Consider the following 20,195-nt stretch of genomic DNA (forward strand, 5'->3'; position numbering starts at 1 on the left):
CCAATTCAATGCAATGACAGTGCAGTTTGTAAAGCAGAAAGATTCTTATATGGATGTGCTGGGAGCAACTCCACTGCAAACAATATCTAGTGACTGGAAAAGGATGACAACAGACTACTATGCACACCTTCGGTTCAGATGTCTCTGCATCAAAGCTTGGAAAATTTACTTTTGTGGATTCCAGTACCATCCACATGCTGCCTAGCTTATTTGGGAAGTTGTAGCTGCTCAAAGGAAATAACTGTTCCTAGCTCTTCTTATCATTATTGTGTGCCTTCAACTCATGTCTCATCTATGGTGACATTGAGGCGAACCTATCAGAGGGTTTTCCTGGCAAGATTTCTTTGGAAGAGGTTTACTATTGTCTTCTGGGGATGAGAAAGTATGACTTTCCTAAGTAGATTTCATGGCTGAATCTTGTCCTCCAGAGTCATAATCCCACACACAGACCACTACACTATGCTGACTCCCATCTCTACTTTAATACAGATTGATAATGAACCTGTTTGTTGGTTCATTAATTTAGGTCTTCAGTGAAAAGGCTTGTTGTCAAAATTTTAGGAAGTTTCATTTGCCTACTTTGCACACAAAGAAGAATTAACAGATTCAGAAGCTTCCATTTCCGTGAGCAACAAGAATAGTCTTCAAAAGGTTGTACCTTCACGGTGGCAACAACATAACCAGGATCCATGCAGACTTTGAACTGAAGCATAGGTGAATTGTTGATTAAGTGATGAATTGCTGATTAAAGGTCGCTTTTATAGTCAGATGATAGTATAGGGCAAAATGCTGTTAGTGTCAACAACACCTTAAGTGCATATCTGCACAGGTGGAGTTCAACACTGCCAAGCCTTCTTTTTACACATCAGTATAAAGATCCATGAATTTTGCCCTACCGGGCATTCTCTCTATAGTAACCTCTGCAGAAGTCACAGTTCCTCAGCTACTTCATTCAAAAAAATAGCAATGGCTTCCTCCAGAACTGCCTACTTAAAAACCTCAGGTTCTTTCCAATCTTCTGCTCCAAGCTTAACCAGTTCAATCTACAAGTCACCATCCATTAAAAAATACCGGACACCCAGCGTTCATGGAGGAGCTGGGGGCTATGGTACCCGTATTTCCACGAGTACCAACTACGGTGGCTTTGGCAGTACTGGTTATGGCAGCTTTGGCAGTGGTTATCAACTCGGCACTTCCACCAATGACCTCCTGCTTGCCAACAATGAGAAACTTACTATGCAAAATTTGAACGATCGTCTGGCTACCTATCTGGAAAAAGTACGCTCCTTAGAAATTGCAAATACTCATCTTGAGAAACACATCCGCGAATGGTATGAGAAAAGTTCCCCAGTTGCTCGACAAGACTATACCAACTATTTGAAAACAATTGAAGACCTCCAAAACAAGGTAAGAACCTGTCTGACTTCTAAACAATTTGCCCCATGCATTTAGAAGACTGAAATGGTTCACAATGGTTTGTATAGACATTTACAAAAAATCACTCATTTCTTGATATTCTGGATTAAAAGAATGTGAATATTATTTTGGGGGGGGGGGGAGAGGGACAACATGGAAGAAAATAAAACTGAAGGATGCATCCAGATCACAAAAGTGAAATGTATAACTCTTTAAGAAGTCTGTTTTCAGTCCTTCTATATTCAACTGCATTAGTTCGGACTAGTGTGGTTGAATTTCAGAAAAAAGATTGTGGTTGTAATTTTTTTTCCTGAAAAGCTCTTTTAACAAGTACAGTGAGCCCTGGGATCCCTGCAGATGGCAAAAAAGGCAGAGAATCGCCATTAAATGGTGTCCACTTTCAGATGTATGCATTTTTATGTATAGGAGGTAGCAATCCGCAGCTGGTAGAAATTGCCAATCCAGAGCAGATGCTAAGGGTCCAATGTACATGGCAGGCTGATGAAGATACTTCTTCTAGGCCCTTCCACACAGCTAAATAAAATCCCACATTATCAGCTTTGAACTGGAATATATGGCAGTGTGGACTCGGATAACCCAGTTTAAAGCAGATATTGTGGGATTTTCTGCCTTGATATTCTGGGTTATATGACTGTGTGAAAGGACCCTCTGTTGCATCTGGTCTATAAAAACGGAGAAGAAATTTCTTTCCATATCAAAATTTCCAGACTTTACATTCAGAATGGGGAGGAAAAACTTGAGGCTTTAAAACCTTCATACCTGAATGTTAGTGAAGCTATGGGTGCATCTATACTGTAGAATTAATGCAGTTTGATGCCACTTTACCTGCAACAGCTCAATGCTATGGAATCCTGGATGCTGTTGTTTTACATGGTCTTTAGCATGCTCTGCCAAAGAGTGCTGGAGCCTCACCAAATTACAAATCCCAGGATTCCAGAGCTTTGAGCCATGACTGTTAAAATCAAACTGCTTTAGTTCTACAGTGTAGAATTGTGCACCCTACCATATTTTCCACTTGGTAAGTGTATACAAAATGGATTTCAACAAACTTAAACAAAGTACAACTAAAATCTTATTGCATAAAAGTTAGCAAAAACAATGAAAGAGACAGGTCTATTAAAATTACAGAAATAGTTCAAAATATACAGTTAAATCACAGAAAAAAAAGATAAAATGCTACACATCCCATTAAAAGACCCCTTTGCCACATGAGTTTAAGGGCCCTTCAACACTGCCACATAATCCAGTTCAAATAGATAATCTGGACTTTATATAGTTGTGTAGAAGGGGCCTAAGAGCCAAAAGAGTGCTGAAAAAAGGCTTTTTGCTTTCTGGCAGAAAGATGGCAGAAGAGGGTCTTATGGGAGGGAGTCCTACTGCTTGGGAGCACCAAACAGACTGTGATGGTACTGTTTTTTCAAGTATGTTACCCTTTCACACGACAGTGAAGTTATCCTTAGTTACTTTTTGCTGATCAGCAAAAGAAGACAGTGAGCAAAAGAAGACAGTGGGCCCTTCTACACTGCCATATAATACAAAATATCAAGGCAGATAATCCACATTTTCTACTTTGAACTGGATTATCTGACACTACACTGACATATAATCCAGTTCAATGTGGATTTTATTCAATTATTTAGAAGGGGCCAATGTTTGTGTAATCCTTATTCTTTGTATAGTGCTGCCCTCATGATAATACTATGTGACATGATTTTTGGTCCCTGGGTTACAAATGTCATTTCCTAATTGGATTTATCATAAAAGTATGGGAAAAGTTTATTAAACTGTAAAAACTTTATTTTTGTGGGACAGCCTGTAGCACATTTTGCTATAGTTTTTAATGAATATCTCATTGAGTCTCAACCAATGTGACAGCCACAAAAACAATTTTTTTGGAGTATAACAACTACTTTCAAAGTAAGTACCGCACAATTAAACAGAAAATAGCACTTTCAAACCAGGAACTGATTTTTTTTCCACATTTTGTTACATCGTATTTTCTACTCATTTTTTTCACACCTATTTAAAAAATTAGAGGTACCCACAGTGCCAGCCTAGAATAAATTGGCAAAGCCATAATTCATCTTTTCAAGGTGTGTACAATTAATCGACTACTTTTCACAATTTTAAAATTAGTTTTTTTTAAAAAAAACAGTAAAAAATGTAGAAGCATGAAGACATTATAATTGAACATCAACAAAATATTGATTAAAATGTAATAAAATGTTTTTAAAAACTTGGAATTAAATCTTCCCTCTCCTTAAGGAACAGGAAGCAGCATTCAAGGACAATAAGCAGGATGTTCAAAGGGCACATTCAAAATTCAAATACTATGTTCTGGAGGAAGTAATAAAAGAGACAAAGGCTAGAAGAGAGGGGTGGAGCATTACTTTCACACAGCTGAATAAAATCCCACATTATCTGCTTTGAACTGGATTATATGGCAGTTCAGAAGGGGCCTTAGTCATTTCCAACCCTAAACTGAACTTATCATGGAGCTATGCAATGGGTTGCCAGGAAAAAGCAGGTCTTCAAAATCATAGTTCAATGTTCAATTCATCAGTCTGGCTTTCGGAAGATTAGTATGAATGAATGAGCATATAAATAGTACAAGTGTAGGCCTGTGTAATAGAAGAAGTGAGGCATCATAACACAAATAACACTCTGTAGGAAAGTTGGAAATCATTGTCTTACTTTCAGTATTCTTCTTTCTTTTCATGTCGTTGCAATTTCTTTATCATTTTCTGAAGTTTTATGTTTTTCTATCTTTATCCTATATGTAGTTTTACAGTAAAGATTGTTTTTCTTAATAAAATAATATTTTTAAACATCTCAGCTAAACCATGAAATGCACTGGATCTCCTTGAGCCAATCACTGTAGTTTGATATTCTTCACATGATTATTTTGAATGGAAACAAAGAGAACTCAAAGTTATAAATCTAATTATTATATTTCCAAAGATCACCGTGTCCTCCTTGGGAAGAAACCTATTATTTTTATTGTGTTATGAAACAGGGTAAAATGCTGTAGTACAGTATTGTCCACCACTACTGGCACTACTATTTTCATGGCACATGGGGAAGCTTGCTCTTCTCTGTTGACTCACCTACTCATAAATAAAATTGGCTCCAAAATTCCACATGCTGGTTGGAATTGCCTTGTAGATATGCCTGGTCCATCCCATTTTTATCACCATGTTTTAGCTAATCTAATCTTTCTCATAAAGTTACACCCATAAAAGAGTCAATAAAAAGTAGAGCGATACTTGGGAGGGGCCATCATTCAAACAGTGGGAACAGAGAGTTTACATTCTGTTTGTCATTTAGCACAACCACATTATTTGCATTGCTTTCAACAGGGTGAGAATTCTTCCATGGACCCCCTCTCCCTTTCTTTTCAGTAAATATAATGGGACTTGGGCATCTATGGATGTTGGTATCCATGGGGTGATTCTGGAATCAAGACCCAGCGGATACCAAGAGTCCACCGTACTTTAAAACTGCTACTTGTGTGTGTAAGATACAGTGAAACACAGACAAGTAACTCTAAGACACTCTGAGAATGGCCCAACATTGTCGGTGGCTTATGAAGATCAGTAACCCCATGGCTGGCTCAGATATATCCTTCAATATCTCATTATTGCTCCCAGTCTTCCAAGACTGGTCCTTGTCTTTTCATTTTCTGTCAAAAGATCCTACAGATTAGCAGACATCGTCTCCATGAATATATTAAAACAGGACATAAAGTAAAGGTTTTCCCCTGACATGAAGTCTAGTCGTATCAGACTCTGGGGGTTGGTGCTCATCTCCATTTCTAAGCCAAAGAGACGGTGTTGTCCGTAGACACCTCCAAGATCATGTGGCCAGCATGACTGCATGGAGCACCATTATCTTCCTGCTGGAGCAGCACCTATTGATCTACTCACACTTGCATATATTCGAACTGCTAGGTAGGCAGAAGCTGGAGCTAACAGCAGAAGCTCACCCTGCTTCCCAGATTCGAACCACCGACTTTTTAGTGAGCAAGTTCAGCAGCTCAGCAGGAACTCCTACTCTTTGATTAATAATTTCTTTTAAAATGATCTTCATACATGTTACTTTTTGTGTTTGTTCCCAATTGCATATCTGCATCTTATGGGCTTGTTGTGTGTTTTCCGGGCAGTATGGCCATGTTCCAAAAGTATTCTGTACTGACATTTCGCCCACATCTATGGCAGGCATCCTCAAAGGTTGTGAGGTATCCCAACCTCTGAAGATGCCTGCCATAGATGTGAGCGAAACGTCAGCAGAGAATACTTCTGGGACATAGCCATACTGCCCGGAAAACACACAATAACCCTGTGACCCCGGCCATGAAAGCCTTCAACAACACTCTGCCTCTTATCTTTACTGTAGCTTTATCACCCTAGCAGCCCGAAGCTTCTCTCTTGCTCTTTTCCAGTTCCCTCTTTTTACATAGCACTCCCCCTCAAAACATGGTGTCCTCTGCTTATTTGACAGTTTAAAGACCAGAAAAAAATTGGAAATTGTCAACATGCAGAACCCTATGATGCATTTTTTGTTTTAATTTAGTTGTGTTTTCATTCACTTGTATTTTAATTCAGTCCAATTCTGTTTTGTTGCAATCTGGTTGCATTTTAAATCTGTTACATTTTAATTCAGGCTTTTACCTTTACCTTAAACTGGCAGAACTGGACACTAAAGTTTGAAACTTCATTATCTTTATCAAACAACTATTAAGAAAAGCAACTCAGCTCAATTCCTATTATATTCATATCTTTCACCACATTGCCCATGTATTTCCGCTTCCAGATGTTTAATAACAAATCTCTTGTCTTCTGTGCCCATGTTTTTCCCCAGATTATTGGCGCACGACTAGACAACACCCAGATCATCCTGCAGATTGACAATACCAAGCTGGCTGCTGATGATTTTCGTATCAAGTATGTATCACAAAAAGTAATGGACAAATACAGTAGGCAGATGTTATGTATGATAATACTTCATTATCATGGGTTCGTGCCAAAGATCAGGAGGTACATTTCATATACAAACTTACATGGGTTTTCCATTACAATTCTCTCAGCCATAAAGCTGCAAAGTTAAAAAATGTACATAACTGGAATCCCTCCAAAAAGTAACTTTAGAAGCTGAAAGAGAAAAATTGTGGGTGGAGAAGGATTAAAGAACTCCATTGCTCCCTCCCTCCCTGCTGCTATTTCTGTTTCATCTCACCTTTCCAAAATAGATTCACATACCCCTCCCCACAAACTAGATGCTGTCTCAGCATTATTTGTCAGAAGTGTTTAATTCTACTTAAAATCTACCACCATATTCTAGCAAAAATTTTGTGGCTATTCCTGTTATCCTCAGAGAAGACACATTCACACTCTCAATGTGGTTCTTTTAAAAATGCCTCCTCTTCCCTCCGAACAAAGACAAAACAGTTAATTTTACAAATTTTCTGGTGCAAATGATTTTTTTTCAAATCATAAACACAATGGTTACTTATTAAAGCTGATTATGCCCAGAGAATGACAAAAATATGCCTGTTGTGTTGATACAGCAAAGCATGACAGCTCCGTTCATACTTAGATGGGAAACTTCTGGGAAAATGAGTAAATTACTTTCAACCACCTGAAGAAAGAACAGGATGAACATAATGAATAAATAAATAAAGGATCAGTCATAATAGTACTGCTGTAGACATGAATCATAGAATCATAGAGTTGGAAGAGACTTTGTGGGCCATCCAGTCCAATCCGCTGTTAGAACCAGGAAAATCGTATTCAAGGCATCCCCAACAGATTGCCATCCAGCCTCTACTTAAAAGCCTTCAAAGTAGGAGCCTCCACTACACTCAGGGGAAGAGAGTTCCACTGCTGAACAGCTTTCACAGTGAGGAAGTTCTTCCTAATGTTCAGGTGGAATCTCCTTTCCTGAATTTTGAAGCCATTGTTCTGTGTCCTAGTCTCCAGGGCAGCAGAAAACAAGCTTGCTCCCTCCTCGCTATAACTACTTCTCACATATTTATACATGACCATCATGTCTCCTCTCAGCCTTCTCTTCTGTAGGTTAAACATGCCCAGCTCTTTAAGCTGGTCCTCAGAGGGCTTGTTCTCCAGACCCTTGATCATTTTAGTTGCCCTCCTCTGGACACTTTCCAGCTTGTCAACATTCCCCTTAAATTGTGGTGCCCAGAATTGGACACAGTATTCCAGGTGTGGTCTAACCAAGGCAGAATTTCCCTGGATCTAGACTCTATACTCTTATTTATGCAGGCCAAAATCCCATTGGCTTCTTTAGCTGCCATGTCACATTGTTGGCTCATGTTTAATTTGTTGTCCATGAGAACACCAAGTAAGAAGTTGTTCACAGAAGAACAAAGAATACTACCTTATAATCAAACTACAGGTCCATGTACTTTAGCACTGTCCACTATGTCAGGCAGTGGCTCTCCAGGGGTTCAGATAGGACTATTTCACAACCCTACATGGATTGGATGAACTTGGGATCTTTGTAGGCAAAACTACTGAGGAAGAGGAATCTTCTTCACACAGTTTTGCAATGCATGACATTGCTCCAAGTGATGTAGCTTAGCAGTTAATTTAGATAAGGGGAAACTGCTTCTCCACCCCATCAACTTGCTCCAGATGGTCATAAACTCTTCTCCACTACATCATCGTTTGGTTGTTTCCCAGAATATATATTCAGTACTTTCCTTCATTTTGGACAGGTAAAATTGTTAAAATACTCTCCTGCAAGTTATTGGCCATGAGAGCTTTAAGTAAAACTATGCTGGTATTTTTGGCCGCACCCTATTGCTTTTGTTCCTACCTACCTCTGAGAAATTTACTAAAACCTGTATACACCCTCGGGCTGAAAAATGTTTTCTGCCCTTGGTTAAATGAATGCATCTAATGTTGATCAATCTCAAGATCTACCAGTTGACATTTGACAATTTTTAACACCATGTTTAATATGCTGAGGGGAAACACACAAACCTGTACATGCCATCACCAAGTTAGATGCAACAGAGCTCAGTGTCATAGGCATGGGCAGTAATTAGAAACAAGTTGTATGCTATGGTTGTTGTATTTTATTCAGATTCACTGCAGCAGTGTTTCTCAAACTGTCCTCCTCCAGATGTTTTGGACTCCTGCTCCCACAATTCCTAGCAGCTGGTACAATGGCTGGGATTTCTGGGAACTGAACTCCAAAACACCTGGGGGAGCACAGTTTGAGAAACACTGCACTGCAATAATCCAGGATCCTATGATGGTTTTCTAGTTATTTTCAAAGAAATTCATGTGTGTAGCTGGTTCACTACATCAATTTATCAAAGCACTGTGCCATTATTTTTAAGAACTAGAATATGTGAGAAATCTACCCTGGTGCCCACTTTTGTGAAATTTCACCCAATTAGTTTTTATAGTGGCTGGAGTATGAAGGTCAGTATGGCAGTGACTCTGTTCTGAATTTGCTATTTTGATGGTGCTGTCCAAGGTGCTGATGCTATATGGAGAAATAGGGTTCAGCATTTGTATAACTATCATCTGGATAGTTTGGACTAAAATCAAGAACAGGTGTTCTGTCCCACTTTTTCTGTTCCGCAGCCTGTGCGCAATTTGAGCTCTGGGGTTTGTATGTAATTGGACAGCTGCACAACATACACATTCAAAAAGAATTTATTTATTTGAAAAATGTGCATAGAAAAGCTGGGCATTTCAAATTGTGCAAAATTTAGTCAAAATATATTTTATTCAGGAATGGGAATGCCTCAAGTAATAAGTACAATGTCAGGCATAAACAAACATATGTTTTTTTAAAAATCCACTCAGAAGTGATAGCTACAAATATTAACTAAAATACATTGAAATCATATATAGATTCAACATGGGGGTAAAACTATAAAGATGTCAATAGATGTGGATTCTATAGCTGTGAACATCCTTATGTGCAAAGACATTTAACAAATGCAATTTGGGATTAAAGTACCCTTTGGTAGTTAACTTTAGTGACAGATAATGATAGTCACTACTGAGAAGATATTCTTTTCTGTTGGCTTTTTAGTTGAAGGTAGCTGACCTGTCTTTTTAAATTATAATAGATATGAAACTGAACTGAACCTCAGACAAAATGTGGAAAATGACACAGCAGGGCTGATGAGACTAATTGATGATTTGACTCTTGTCAAGTCTGATTTGGAGCATCAGGTTGAAGGGCTGAAGGAAGAACTGGCTTACCTCAAGAAAAACCATGAGGAGGTAAGAAAATGTGATATTGAACCAATATGTTATGAATCCTCTGTTGTGGAGGTACAGAAAAAATGGACTTACCGTGTTTCCCCGAAAATAAGACAGTGTCTTATATTAATTTTTGCTCCCAAAGATGAACTAGGTCTTATTTTCGAGGGATGTCTTATTTTTCAGTGAAAAAGAATTCACATTTATTGTTGAACAAAAAAAAGAACATTTATTATATACTGTACAGTAGTTGTCATCACAAACCAGCATAACCAAACTGTGAATCCTCTCAAGAATTTCTTGTTACTACCATTATTTCCATGTACAACAATCTATGGTATGTACATTTACTGATCCTGCATGCTCTGGTGTTCTGTTTGGCGGGCATGCTTCCAAACACAAACTTAGCTAGGTCTTACTTTCAAGGGAGGCCTTATATTTAGCAATTCAGCAAAACCTCTATTAGGTCTTATTTTCAGGGAAACACGGTAGTTCTGCTATACCTATTATGAGGTCCTGAGGAATATGTATCTATAGCTGTACTTGAGGAGGACTGCCTCTCTTAAAACAGAAGACTGTCCTCTGTAAAGTAGGACGCATGACTATTCTACATACATTCATAGTTAAATTTAGTTCCTCTTTAAAAAGCAGAAAGAACAATGGGGTTGGGGAAAATCTAATGTGCAATTCCAGTTAACAGATAAATAGCCAATGTTTAAAAACATTGTATTGAAAATTCAAAGTTCTTTGAGTTCTTTGTCAGTATCTGCCTTGGCTAAACTGAAACCAATAAGGAATATCCTCATTACATGCCTCCCTGAAGTACAGAATCTCAAAACAATTCAATTTATAGTTAACTTCCAATAATATTTTTTGCTAATGTTTGCAGGAAACAGAAAGATTGCGGAAGCAGCTGGGCGGAACTGTGTCTGTAGAGGTGGATGCTGCTCCAGGCATTGATCTGGGCCAGATGATGGATAACATGCGCCAGCAGTATGAAGTCATTGCTGAAAAGAACCGCCAAGAGGCCAAGGACTGGTTTGATAAACAGGTGATGTTCAGCATTTTCACTCCCATTCATTTACACTGCATGGAAAAGACATTACAAAATTCCTTTTGTTATTTCTGAAGCACTTCTTTCAAAACAGATCATCATCATCATCATCATCATCATCATTTAATTACTTATTAATCGCCCTCCATCCACGATGCTCTAGGCGATTTACAAGATAAAATTGTAAAGGATAAAAATACATACATAAATCATCACATTGTTCCATGCACAAAGTCGGATTGGAGGCTAAGCAATGGCTCATAAAGTTTTCCCAAATCTTGAAAGTTCTGTTGCTGTCTCACACAAAAAATACATGGGGTCATATCTTTATCTAGACCCTCTAGTGTTTAAAAGGCAAGCTACTATGTTTTAACATATACAAGATAGTGGTGTTAGCCTGCCCTCCCAATGCCAGAATACTTCATTTGCCCAAGTCGTAGGACAGAGGAACAAAGTTTGATCCAGGAATGCCAGAGAAAACTGATTCATAATGCCTAGGCCAGTGGTTCTCAACCTGTGGGTCCCCAGATGTTTTGGCCTTCAACTTCCAGAAATCCTAACAGCTGGTATACTGGCTGGGATTTCTGGGAGTTGAGGGCCAAAACATCTAGGGATCCACAGGTTGAGAACCACTGGCCTAGACTGAGGTGTGATTCGACATCCTTTGCATGTGACACGTTCCAAACTTTGTAAAGCAGTTCTTGGATTTTTTAAAAAAAAATAAACATGTAAAAATACATATTTTGAAACACAATACATTATAATACATTTGGAAACTGTATTTTGTGAAGAAAGTAGTTTCAAAAGGACATGATGTTTCATATGCACTTTTGCAAAAATGTAGATGGGAAGTACAATCCTAACAGAAAAATGTATCAGATCTAGTGACTTAATATTGCATGTCTCTTCAGCAAGCAGAAACCTTTCTGCCAGTAGAATTGTTTTTCCAGCTAATCTCAGTAAGAGGAACATGCTGGCAGGAATACCTTGCTAAGATCTGTTATGGGAAGAATAGAGTGTGGCGAGAAGCAGAGAAGGGTTAAGGTGAGGCAGATACCAAAGTAAACAATACCTTTCTTAGTACATTCCCATTTGCTAACCATGCATTGGAATCTACCTGCCTTTCCTTTTTTGTATCAGGTTGATGAATGGAATGTGGAAGTGACTACTACTACCCAACAACTTGAGACCCATAAAGGTGAAGTCACAGAGAGGAGACGCACTCTTCAGAACCTTGAGATTGAACTCCAAACCCAACTTAATTTGGTAAAGTCTGATAAAGTATAGCTATGAAATTATTATGACTGATTAATTACATCATTATTGTTGTCCATCAATCTCTTGTGGTTCCCTCCATAAACAAATTCCCAAAATAGTTATCTAATACCATTCCTGCATTTGGAATGAGCTGATTAAAACAGTAGTATTGGTGAAGCAGAAGCCAAATCGTTTGAGATGGAAACTCTATACAGGCAGTCTCCAAGTTACAAACAACTCATAGCAAAGAACAGGAGTGAGGCAACAGAAAGGGAAATTCACTCCTGGAAGAGTTGTCGTGGGGAAAAGGTGTCTCCGCTGAAGCTTTAGCACCAATCCTCATTTCCACAACAAGCTAAACTTTTCAAAATCCAATTCTCACAGGAACAGAAAGTGAGGTGAAATCTTCTGAACAGGGTCACAGACCTCAAAAAAAACCCCTTATGTTAACCATGTTTTTGGCTGGAGTTACACTTTAAAAATGTATCTGTTGCGACTTATATACACATTCAACTTAAGAACAAACCTACAGAACCCATCATGTTCATAACTTGGGGATTGCCTGTAGTCTATATTTAGGTAAAGCAATGCAGGCAGAATTATTTAGACTGGTAGAAAGCAGGAAACAATTGTTCACAAACAGTGATCTAGCGTTAGTTCTGTATACAGTGTAACATGATGCAAAGTGACACACAATACCCCATTGTGGATAGAGTTTGGTGAGTAAAGGTGGCAGAATGCTTTATCTTCGACAGATCTGTGCTGAGCTAAAAGTAACAGATTCAAAGTGGGGCTTTATTCTGTGGTTTGTTTATGGTGACTCTATTATTCTTTTGCTGATGATGCCATCTGCAACCACCTTTTCTCCTTTTCACTATTTCCAACAATCAAGGACCACATGCAGCCAATCTGATGTGATTATATGTTTGTGTCAGTAAACCCACTAGATTGAGGCCAATGAATTATTGTATTGATCACATGGGTAGTCCAACTGGCCACCACTCTAAAAGCCAACAGCCATTTTCTGTTCTCATTGGTATCCAATTAGTCACTAGTAGAATAGTAATAATTAGGAGTAACTTTAACATTATAATTCCCTACTTAGGAAAAAATTGTCAATGTGAAGTCAATTTTGAGGAAGAATTTTAACTGCCAATTCTATCCTCAACCAGTTTGGTTCAAAACTAGATTTTTTTATAAAAAACTTAACCAGGTCACAAAATTCAGTTATCTACTGTGTGTAATGGGTTGTTCTTATATTATTCTGCATCTGCTCTTGAAAATATAGCTTCACCAGGTTTTCAACACATGCTATGACTCAATTATTTCATGCTTCTGCTACAATTTTGATGCAATCTCAGTTATATTTCCTACGCGTTCATTTTCACCTTCCTTTATATACCCCAAATCTCAGTTTTCCAATGGCAGATTGTTTCAAGGCTTTGGATCATAAAATGAATATAGTAGGCAATTGCTTTCTTCTTTTCTGACTTGCTTAAGAGGCAGGGCTCACAGGGAAGCCCCATGTGGGCGTGCAGCTGCCTCTCCATGCTCCATGTGTAGCTGAAAGAAACAGAAAGCAGTCATTTTCAGCTTTCACGTGGTCTGTTGTGAACGGAAAAAATGGTGGCAGAATCTTTGCCATTACGGTTGGCTGAACCAGGTGGAGCCCAATTTTGAAAAATGGATCCGTGCACAACCCTACAAAATACCGAATCTGTGGATGCTTTATTTTATTTCGTGTCAAAAGCATTGTACAACAAATACATTTCAAATAATGGAAATTAAAAAAAATAAAAAAAGAAAGAAATCACAAGCAACTAAATAGTTTTGGACCAAAAGCGGGCAACAGCAACCGCATTGTCTGTAGCTTTAAACAACTCCTTCTCTGTACATGAGGCAGGGCATTGTGGGCAAGCATACATATGCTGAGTTGTTTGTTCAGCTCCACAGTCACACAAGGTGGAGGATTCCTCCAGGTAGTGCCACCTTGCCAAGTTGTCTTTTGATCTGCCCACTCCACTTCTGAGTCTGTTCAGGGACTTCCAAGTTGCCCATTCTTGCTTTGCCCCTGGAGGAAGACCCTCTTGGGGGGCCATCCAGTTAGAATTGCCAGGTTTAGCTGCCCAGAGAGACACCCTTGCTGTTGCTGGAGGAACATCAAGAGGAGTGGTGGTTCTCATGAAGCCCTTCCTTGATTTGAGTCTGGTGGGAGGAGGCTGATAGTCATGCAGTGGGTGGCTTTCACAATGTTCGACCTTTTTTCTCTCACCGTTAGCAGCAACTTCCTGTCGCACGTCAGGAGGGGCAATGCCAGCTAACTTGTAGAGTTTATCAACAGGTGTAGGTTTAAGGCATCCTGTGATGATTCTGCATGTTTCATTCAGTACGATGTCCACCTGCTTTGCATGGGCAGACTTGTGCCAAAAGCATTGGATCTGTGGATGCTGAAATCCCATTATACACAATGACAAAGTAAAATGATGTCCCTTATTTGAAATGGAAAAAATCAGGCCTTATATTTTGGTATGTTTAAAAAATGCAAGCCATGGGTGTAGAATCTGGAGATATGGAAAGCCAACAGTATAAATATAGTGAATGTCAGTGAAGCTAAGCATTTAATTATTTGTGTGTCAGTTGCTGAGCAGGATCTTCTTTAAAATTTGGGATGTAAAACTGAGGTGGCAGCTGATAATGTCAGTTGGGCAGTATACATAGTTTATTCTGAATTTTAAAGGAACTACCCTATTTAAAGGTTTAAATAACACTTAGAATGGATTCAGGTACTCCCTGAAAACACAATGCCATCACCAAGAGAAAGTCCTCTTGAACTGCACTCCTGATATTGTCTTCCAGAAAGCTGATCGGGAGAATGAGTTGGCAGGAGTTGAAGCCCGTTACGGTGCCCTCTTGGCCCAGATCCAGGCCACCATTGCCAATTTGGAGGCACAGATGATGCAGTTGCGAAATGACATGGAGCGGCAGAATCAAGAGTACAACAGCCTCCTGGATATTAAGGTCAAGCTAGAGGCAGAAATTGCCACTTATCGGCGTCTGCTGGAAGGGGAAGACACCAGGTGAGTTTTGACACATTGGGAGAGATGCTGAGATTGGGCACAACAAACTGCTAGAATCACTGTGAAGGGTGCTGAAAAAGAATGAGTAACAGAGAGTAACATTCAAAAACCAGAAAAGTTCTTTTTTGGACACTATGCTGGCTGGGAGTTTCTGGCAGGTGTCATTCCAAAAGTTGACTTTAGTTGAACACAATAACTGGTGGAGAGGAGGAGGTATTTCAAATGGCACTTATCTTACCACACACATAGTTGTCCTGCCATTAAATGAATGGGGCCTCTTGTAGTTTATCTGTAAAACATCATCCAACTATATGCATAAGACAGGGAGCCCAAATCTAGGAAGTAATTGATGATTGCTAAGTTCTTAAGAAAAACTGGTAACACATATGATTCCTTCTTTTTGAATAGATATATTGAAGAAGAAGCCGAAAGAGGTAAGAGTATGAAACCCACCCATTTACTAGGAATATGAAGAATTGTGAAGCATGCTTTTGCTCCACTGTTAGAATACCATTATTTTTGTCCCAGTCCATTTTTGTATCAGCTTAAAAGACCTTTCCCTCTATGTTTTCACTTGAAAGGCCATGGGTATTTCTATATGCCTTTCTTCCAGTTCACATGTACATTTTTCCATATGTATTTTCATCATTGACTAAAATGTTCTTGTGCATATTATTTAAAAAATCCTCAATTTCAATTGTCAGCGTTTTTCAAAAGTGTACATGACTTTCAATACATTGTAAAGTTTTACAAGGGGACATGCACTTTGTCCTGCTGGCCAGACTCATTGGTGAAAATTAGATTTTTCATAAGACAATCCAGTTGTAACTCTCTAACACCCTTGTATTGAGAAGCAGGGATGTGAAGATCTCTCAACCATAATTATGTTGTTTCTCTTCTAATCTCACCTGCATGTTGTTCCCACCCAGTAAAAACTATGTTGTTAGATTTTTGTGCTGGATATTCATGTGAAAAGGCTTACATATTTTGGTACATACATTTCCTCCTTTGGGTAATTGAATGCTTTTTTCTTAATGCACAGATATCTATATTTTGAATGGCCTATATATATTGCTGTGAAATTCTAGAAGGTAAAAAGAGAGGAAAGGAATCAAACAATTATAATTTCTACTCAGAAATTAAAAATATATATGACATGTTTCACTAATGGTCTTGCATACCATGACCAATACCTTTTAAAAACCACTTAAGAGAAATTTCTTTGCCACAACTTCTTAGAGACTTGACAGGTTTTTACAAAAATTAATCTATTTATGTTGTGTAATACTGTTATGTTATGTATTACTGGTTCAACGGTGTCAACTGGAAAAAACATTTCCAGGGTTCAAACACCCATTCCTTTAAAGGTAATAAGAGACAAGCTGTTTTTACACAAAACCAATTGGATTAAGTCCAGTTGCTAATCCTAATTAGAAGAAATTCAATGAATCAATGGCATTTACAATTCAGAAACGGGTACACTGGGTCTATTCTAATTGGAACGAGCAACTGGATTCAGGCCATGCAGTTATAAAGATTTTGCTTTGCTTTTGTTGGTGGGCTATGTTTTCCACTATGGAAAACAGCCATGTTGTTGGTTCATTTGCCAGTACTATCCTATTACAGCCAGTAGGTATTTAACTGTGTATTTTTATTTCCAGAAAAGAATAAAATTCTGAGGATCAAGACTGTTGTGGAAGAAATGGTAGATGGGAAAGTGGTGTCATCCAAGGTTGATGAGAGGGAACAGAAGATGTAGCCAGATGTGGCTCAAAATGCATGTTATGTTCTTCGGAGGGAAAACTATGAGCTAATCTCAAAACCTGCCTTTTGAAGATAAAAGGATTCTTTTCTGTAGATTTAAAGAGAGAATTCAATTACAAAGAAAACTATTGTTCTATTCATAAAGAAGCAATGTATTATTTCCTTTCTTCTTCTTTTAAAAACTCTGTATTCATTCATTTTTAACCCATTGGCCATATAATCTCAAACCTGTTGTCAATAATAATAATAATAATAATAATAATAATAATAATAATAATAATAATAATAATATATTCCCCCCTATCTCCCCAAGGGGACTCTTCAACTTTAAAAGAGATACATACTCAGGGAAACTTTATTTTTAATGCAACAGTGCAAAACCTGCCAATGTCAGATTGCCAAATGGAAGCTCACATGATATAAAGCAACCAACATTTAAAACTGCTTTTAATTGTCTTTTACCATGAATTATATATTATATCTGGTAAATCTTTCTTTTTCTGTTATCACAACTGATGATCTAAAATGCTGAACTAAACAAAAAACTGGCAAAAATGTTAATTTCTTGAAAAATGAGTTAAAATCTGTAAATCAGGCCAACAGACATAAATTTGCTTAATTAACACATTCTGGGTCTGATTAACTTGGGAGAAAAGGTGGGGGGAAGAGATGGCATCTGGGAATGGAAGAACAGAAAATAAAGCCAGCATCTATACAATTCAAGGTATAGAAGTATCAAAATCAAATCAAATTATTCTGGTATTTGAGACAAACTGTATCTTCACCTCACTGGCAGTAAAAATAAAATTAAATACTTAATCTGTGGCATTTTCATGGCACTCAAAATCTTTTGACTGAGGCAGCTGCCTTACTCTTCCTAGCAATATCGCTGCCTATATCTGTATGAGCATTTTAAGACAAAGGATATATGGAAGGCGGAGTAACAGAGACAATTGTGTGTGGTGGAAGCCAGCATACTATAGTAGTTTGACAGCTGGACTACAACTCTGGAGACCAAAATTGCATCCCATGGAAATCCACTGGGTAACCTTGGGCAAATAGCTTTCAGCTTCAGAGGAACTGCAAAGCCAAAACCTCATTGAACAAATTTTGCCAAGAAAAACCCTCAATAGGTTTTTAGGTAGGGTTGCCATAACTCAGGAATGACTTCAAAGAACATACCAATGACCGGTGTGGAAATTCCAAAACATTAGAAAGCCTGAACATAGAGGCCAGACATTTGTTTTGCACTTCAATGAAAACTGTGAAAGTTTTTGGCAGTATAACTTGTCAAAGAGTCTACAAATATGGAACTGCACATTAACTGGGCCTGCCTTGACTCCTAATACAAGTCTTCCATCATACACAAAGAAGTATGCAAACTTCTCACCTCATGTTGGATTTTAGAAGCAGCAACTGTCCCTCTGACCATGTTCAACTACCTCCAAATAGACAATAAAGAGAAATCTATAATCTTCTGAGTCTACATGATTCAGGTCAAGGTCAATATGTCACTTAGTGTTGGGTTTTTATAATAGGCAGAAAGCAATACAGCTTGTGTTGGTTTAACTGATTATGAAGATTAGAGCTTGGATAAATGGATAGATAGAAGATACATCTCCCTCTCTCTTAATTAGAAAGCAAAGACCAATTCCTTCCTTTTGTCTTTCTCTACAAAGAGTCTACTGTCTACTGTCAAATTGTTACTTTATATACTCATGGTTTTATTTTGTGTTGTTCTGTGTGTTTATTTTATGCGTTGGTTTAGGTACCTTATGCCATATATAAGCTGCCCCAAGACCCTTTGGAGAGATGGAGGCGGGGTACACAAATAAAGTTATTAAGAGGACTGCACAACTTGTGGCCCTCCAAGTGTTTTGGGTTTCAGCTCCCAGAATTCCTGACCATTGGACAAGCTTGCTAGGGCTTCTGTAAGTTGGAATCCCAAACACCTTGGGGGGGGGGGGGGAGAACAGATTGTGCAGGCCTGGTCTATAGCTTTTTCACAACTTCTTGTTTAAATCTGTCAAGTCGATTTCAACTTATGGTGACCTTAGAAAAAACCACGTCACCTATCCCCAACACTCCTTAGATTTTCCAGACTCAGGGTTGTGGTTTCTTTGGCTGAGTCCATTAATTTGGAATGGAGTCTTTTTCTTTCCCTACTTCCCTCAACCTTGCCAATTACTGTCTTCTTTAGTAAATCAGGTGTTCTCAAGATATGGCCAAAGTACAAAGTATAGCTTTGGTTTAGTCACCATGGCTTCTAAGGAGAGTTCAAGTTTGATTTGCTCTAGAACGCACTTAGGCCACTTAATGCGGGAAAAAGGGCAATTGCTGGGACATCAACCCAGATTATGGCTACTATTGAGAAGGTTTTCTTCAGCAATAGGTGAGGAAATCCTGTTCCGATCCTTAGCTGGAGATTATTTATAGGCACTTAAACTTTAAATGCCCTGCTCTTTCCATTACTTTAAAGTATTTTTTAAAAAACAAGGTATTTAAACTGGTCATACAAGAAGGATGTGTGGAAATGGGTGGTGGTGGTTGTCTTTAGAAATATAGATCACAGTCCTACCCCACTATATTCAGTGGTTTACTTCTGAATTGACATATATAGAATTAAGTTGTGCTTTGCATGCCTGAAAGTCACTGTACTGGAACCAACCTTTGTGCGACTACATGTAAAGTTGATCCATGCTGTGTATGCTTGATAGGGGAAATGTCCAATGGGGAAACAATTATACATTTATGTAGGTATATATATACATTTATGATCATATTCACATGTAATCTCGGGACTGCAAGAATACCTTTGACACAGCATTAAAAAGGCTGCAATGTCCTGCCCTACACCAAATGTCAAGCAGTGTGTTACTGTCCATTCACCCTTACACATAATTTAATAATGTAACAGAAGTAGCCTTCATGATTTCATTTGCTCTAAGATCCCTTTCACACTATTGCAGTACAATTCCACTTTAACTGCTATGGCTCCATCCTATGGAAACCTGGTATTTACAATTTAAGGAGATGCAATTAAAATTCTTAGAGATTTCTAAAGCACCAAACTACAAAATCAAGTATTCCATAGGACATAGTTATGGAGCCTGGCTCTATGGTCAGCTTCCGATATTTTAATCCTCTTAACCATATGGACTGTGATGGATTTCAATTCCCAATGTATTCCCTTGCTTCATATATGTTACATCTGGGGGAAATGCCTCCAGTACTCCATCCTATTTGTTACTTCTGAATAAAATCCCCAAGCCATTTTTTTAAAAAAGGATAAAATAGTTCTTCACCTAACAATTGATCACATATTAACCTTGACCAACACTGACATCTTCAACAAGATTT

General features: G+C 38.3%; 1 protein-coding gene and 1 long non-coding RNA gene across 2 annotated transcripts in view; one reads left to right on the plus strand and one right to left on the minus strand.

Annotated features, from left to right (window-relative positions):
* The first annotated feature begins 664 nt into the window (after positions 1 to 664).
* LOC107982248 (keratin, type I cytoskeletal 19) lies at positions 665 to 18,591 on the plus strand. The gene is made up of 8 exons (XM_062957418.1): positions 665 to 1,407; positions 6,298 to 6,380; positions 9,548 to 9,704; positions 10,573 to 10,734; positions 11,878 to 12,003; positions 14,851 to 15,071; positions 15,480 to 15,505; positions 16,733 to 18,591. The coding sequence occupies exons 1-8, from the start codon at positions 967 to 969 to the stop codon at positions 16,828 to 16,830; spliced, it is 1,314 nt and encodes a 437-aa protein (XP_062813488.1). The 5' UTR covers positions 665 to 966; the 3' UTR covers positions 16,831 to 18,591.
* Positions 10,637 to 20,195, minus strand: part of LOC107983005 (uncharacterized) — a 118,936-nt gene continuing 109,377 nt past the window's right edge. Inside the window, exon 5 of the long non-coding RNA XR_009999687.1 lies at positions 10,637 to 10,769. This is a non-coding gene — a long non-coding RNA (uncharacterized LOC107983005). The remainder of the gene's footprint in view (positions 10,770 to 20,195) is intronic.

This window comes from Anolis carolinensis, chromosome 6 (assembly GCF_035594765.1).
Source record: "Anolis carolinensis isolate JA03-04 chromosome 6, rAnoCar3.1.pri, whole genome shotgun sequence".
NCBI lineage: Eukaryota > Metazoa > Chordata > Lepidosauria > Squamata > Dactyloidae > Anolis > Anolis carolinensis.

Excerpts from the sequence above, each read along its gene's own strand:
- LOC107982248 (XM_062957418.1), top strand. The coding sequence starts at position 967 with ATGGCTTCCTCCAGAACTGCCTACTTAAAAACCTCAGGTTCTTTCCAA. Across the intron at positions 1,408-6,297 it reads TTGAAGACCTCCAAAACAAG|ATTATTGGCGCACGACTAGA; the intron begins GTAAGAACCTGT and ends GTTTTTCCCCAG. Across the intron at positions 9,705-10,572 it reads TCAAGAAAAACCATGAGGAG|GAAACAGAAAGATTGCGGAA; the intron begins GTAAGAAAATGT and ends TAATGTTTGCAG.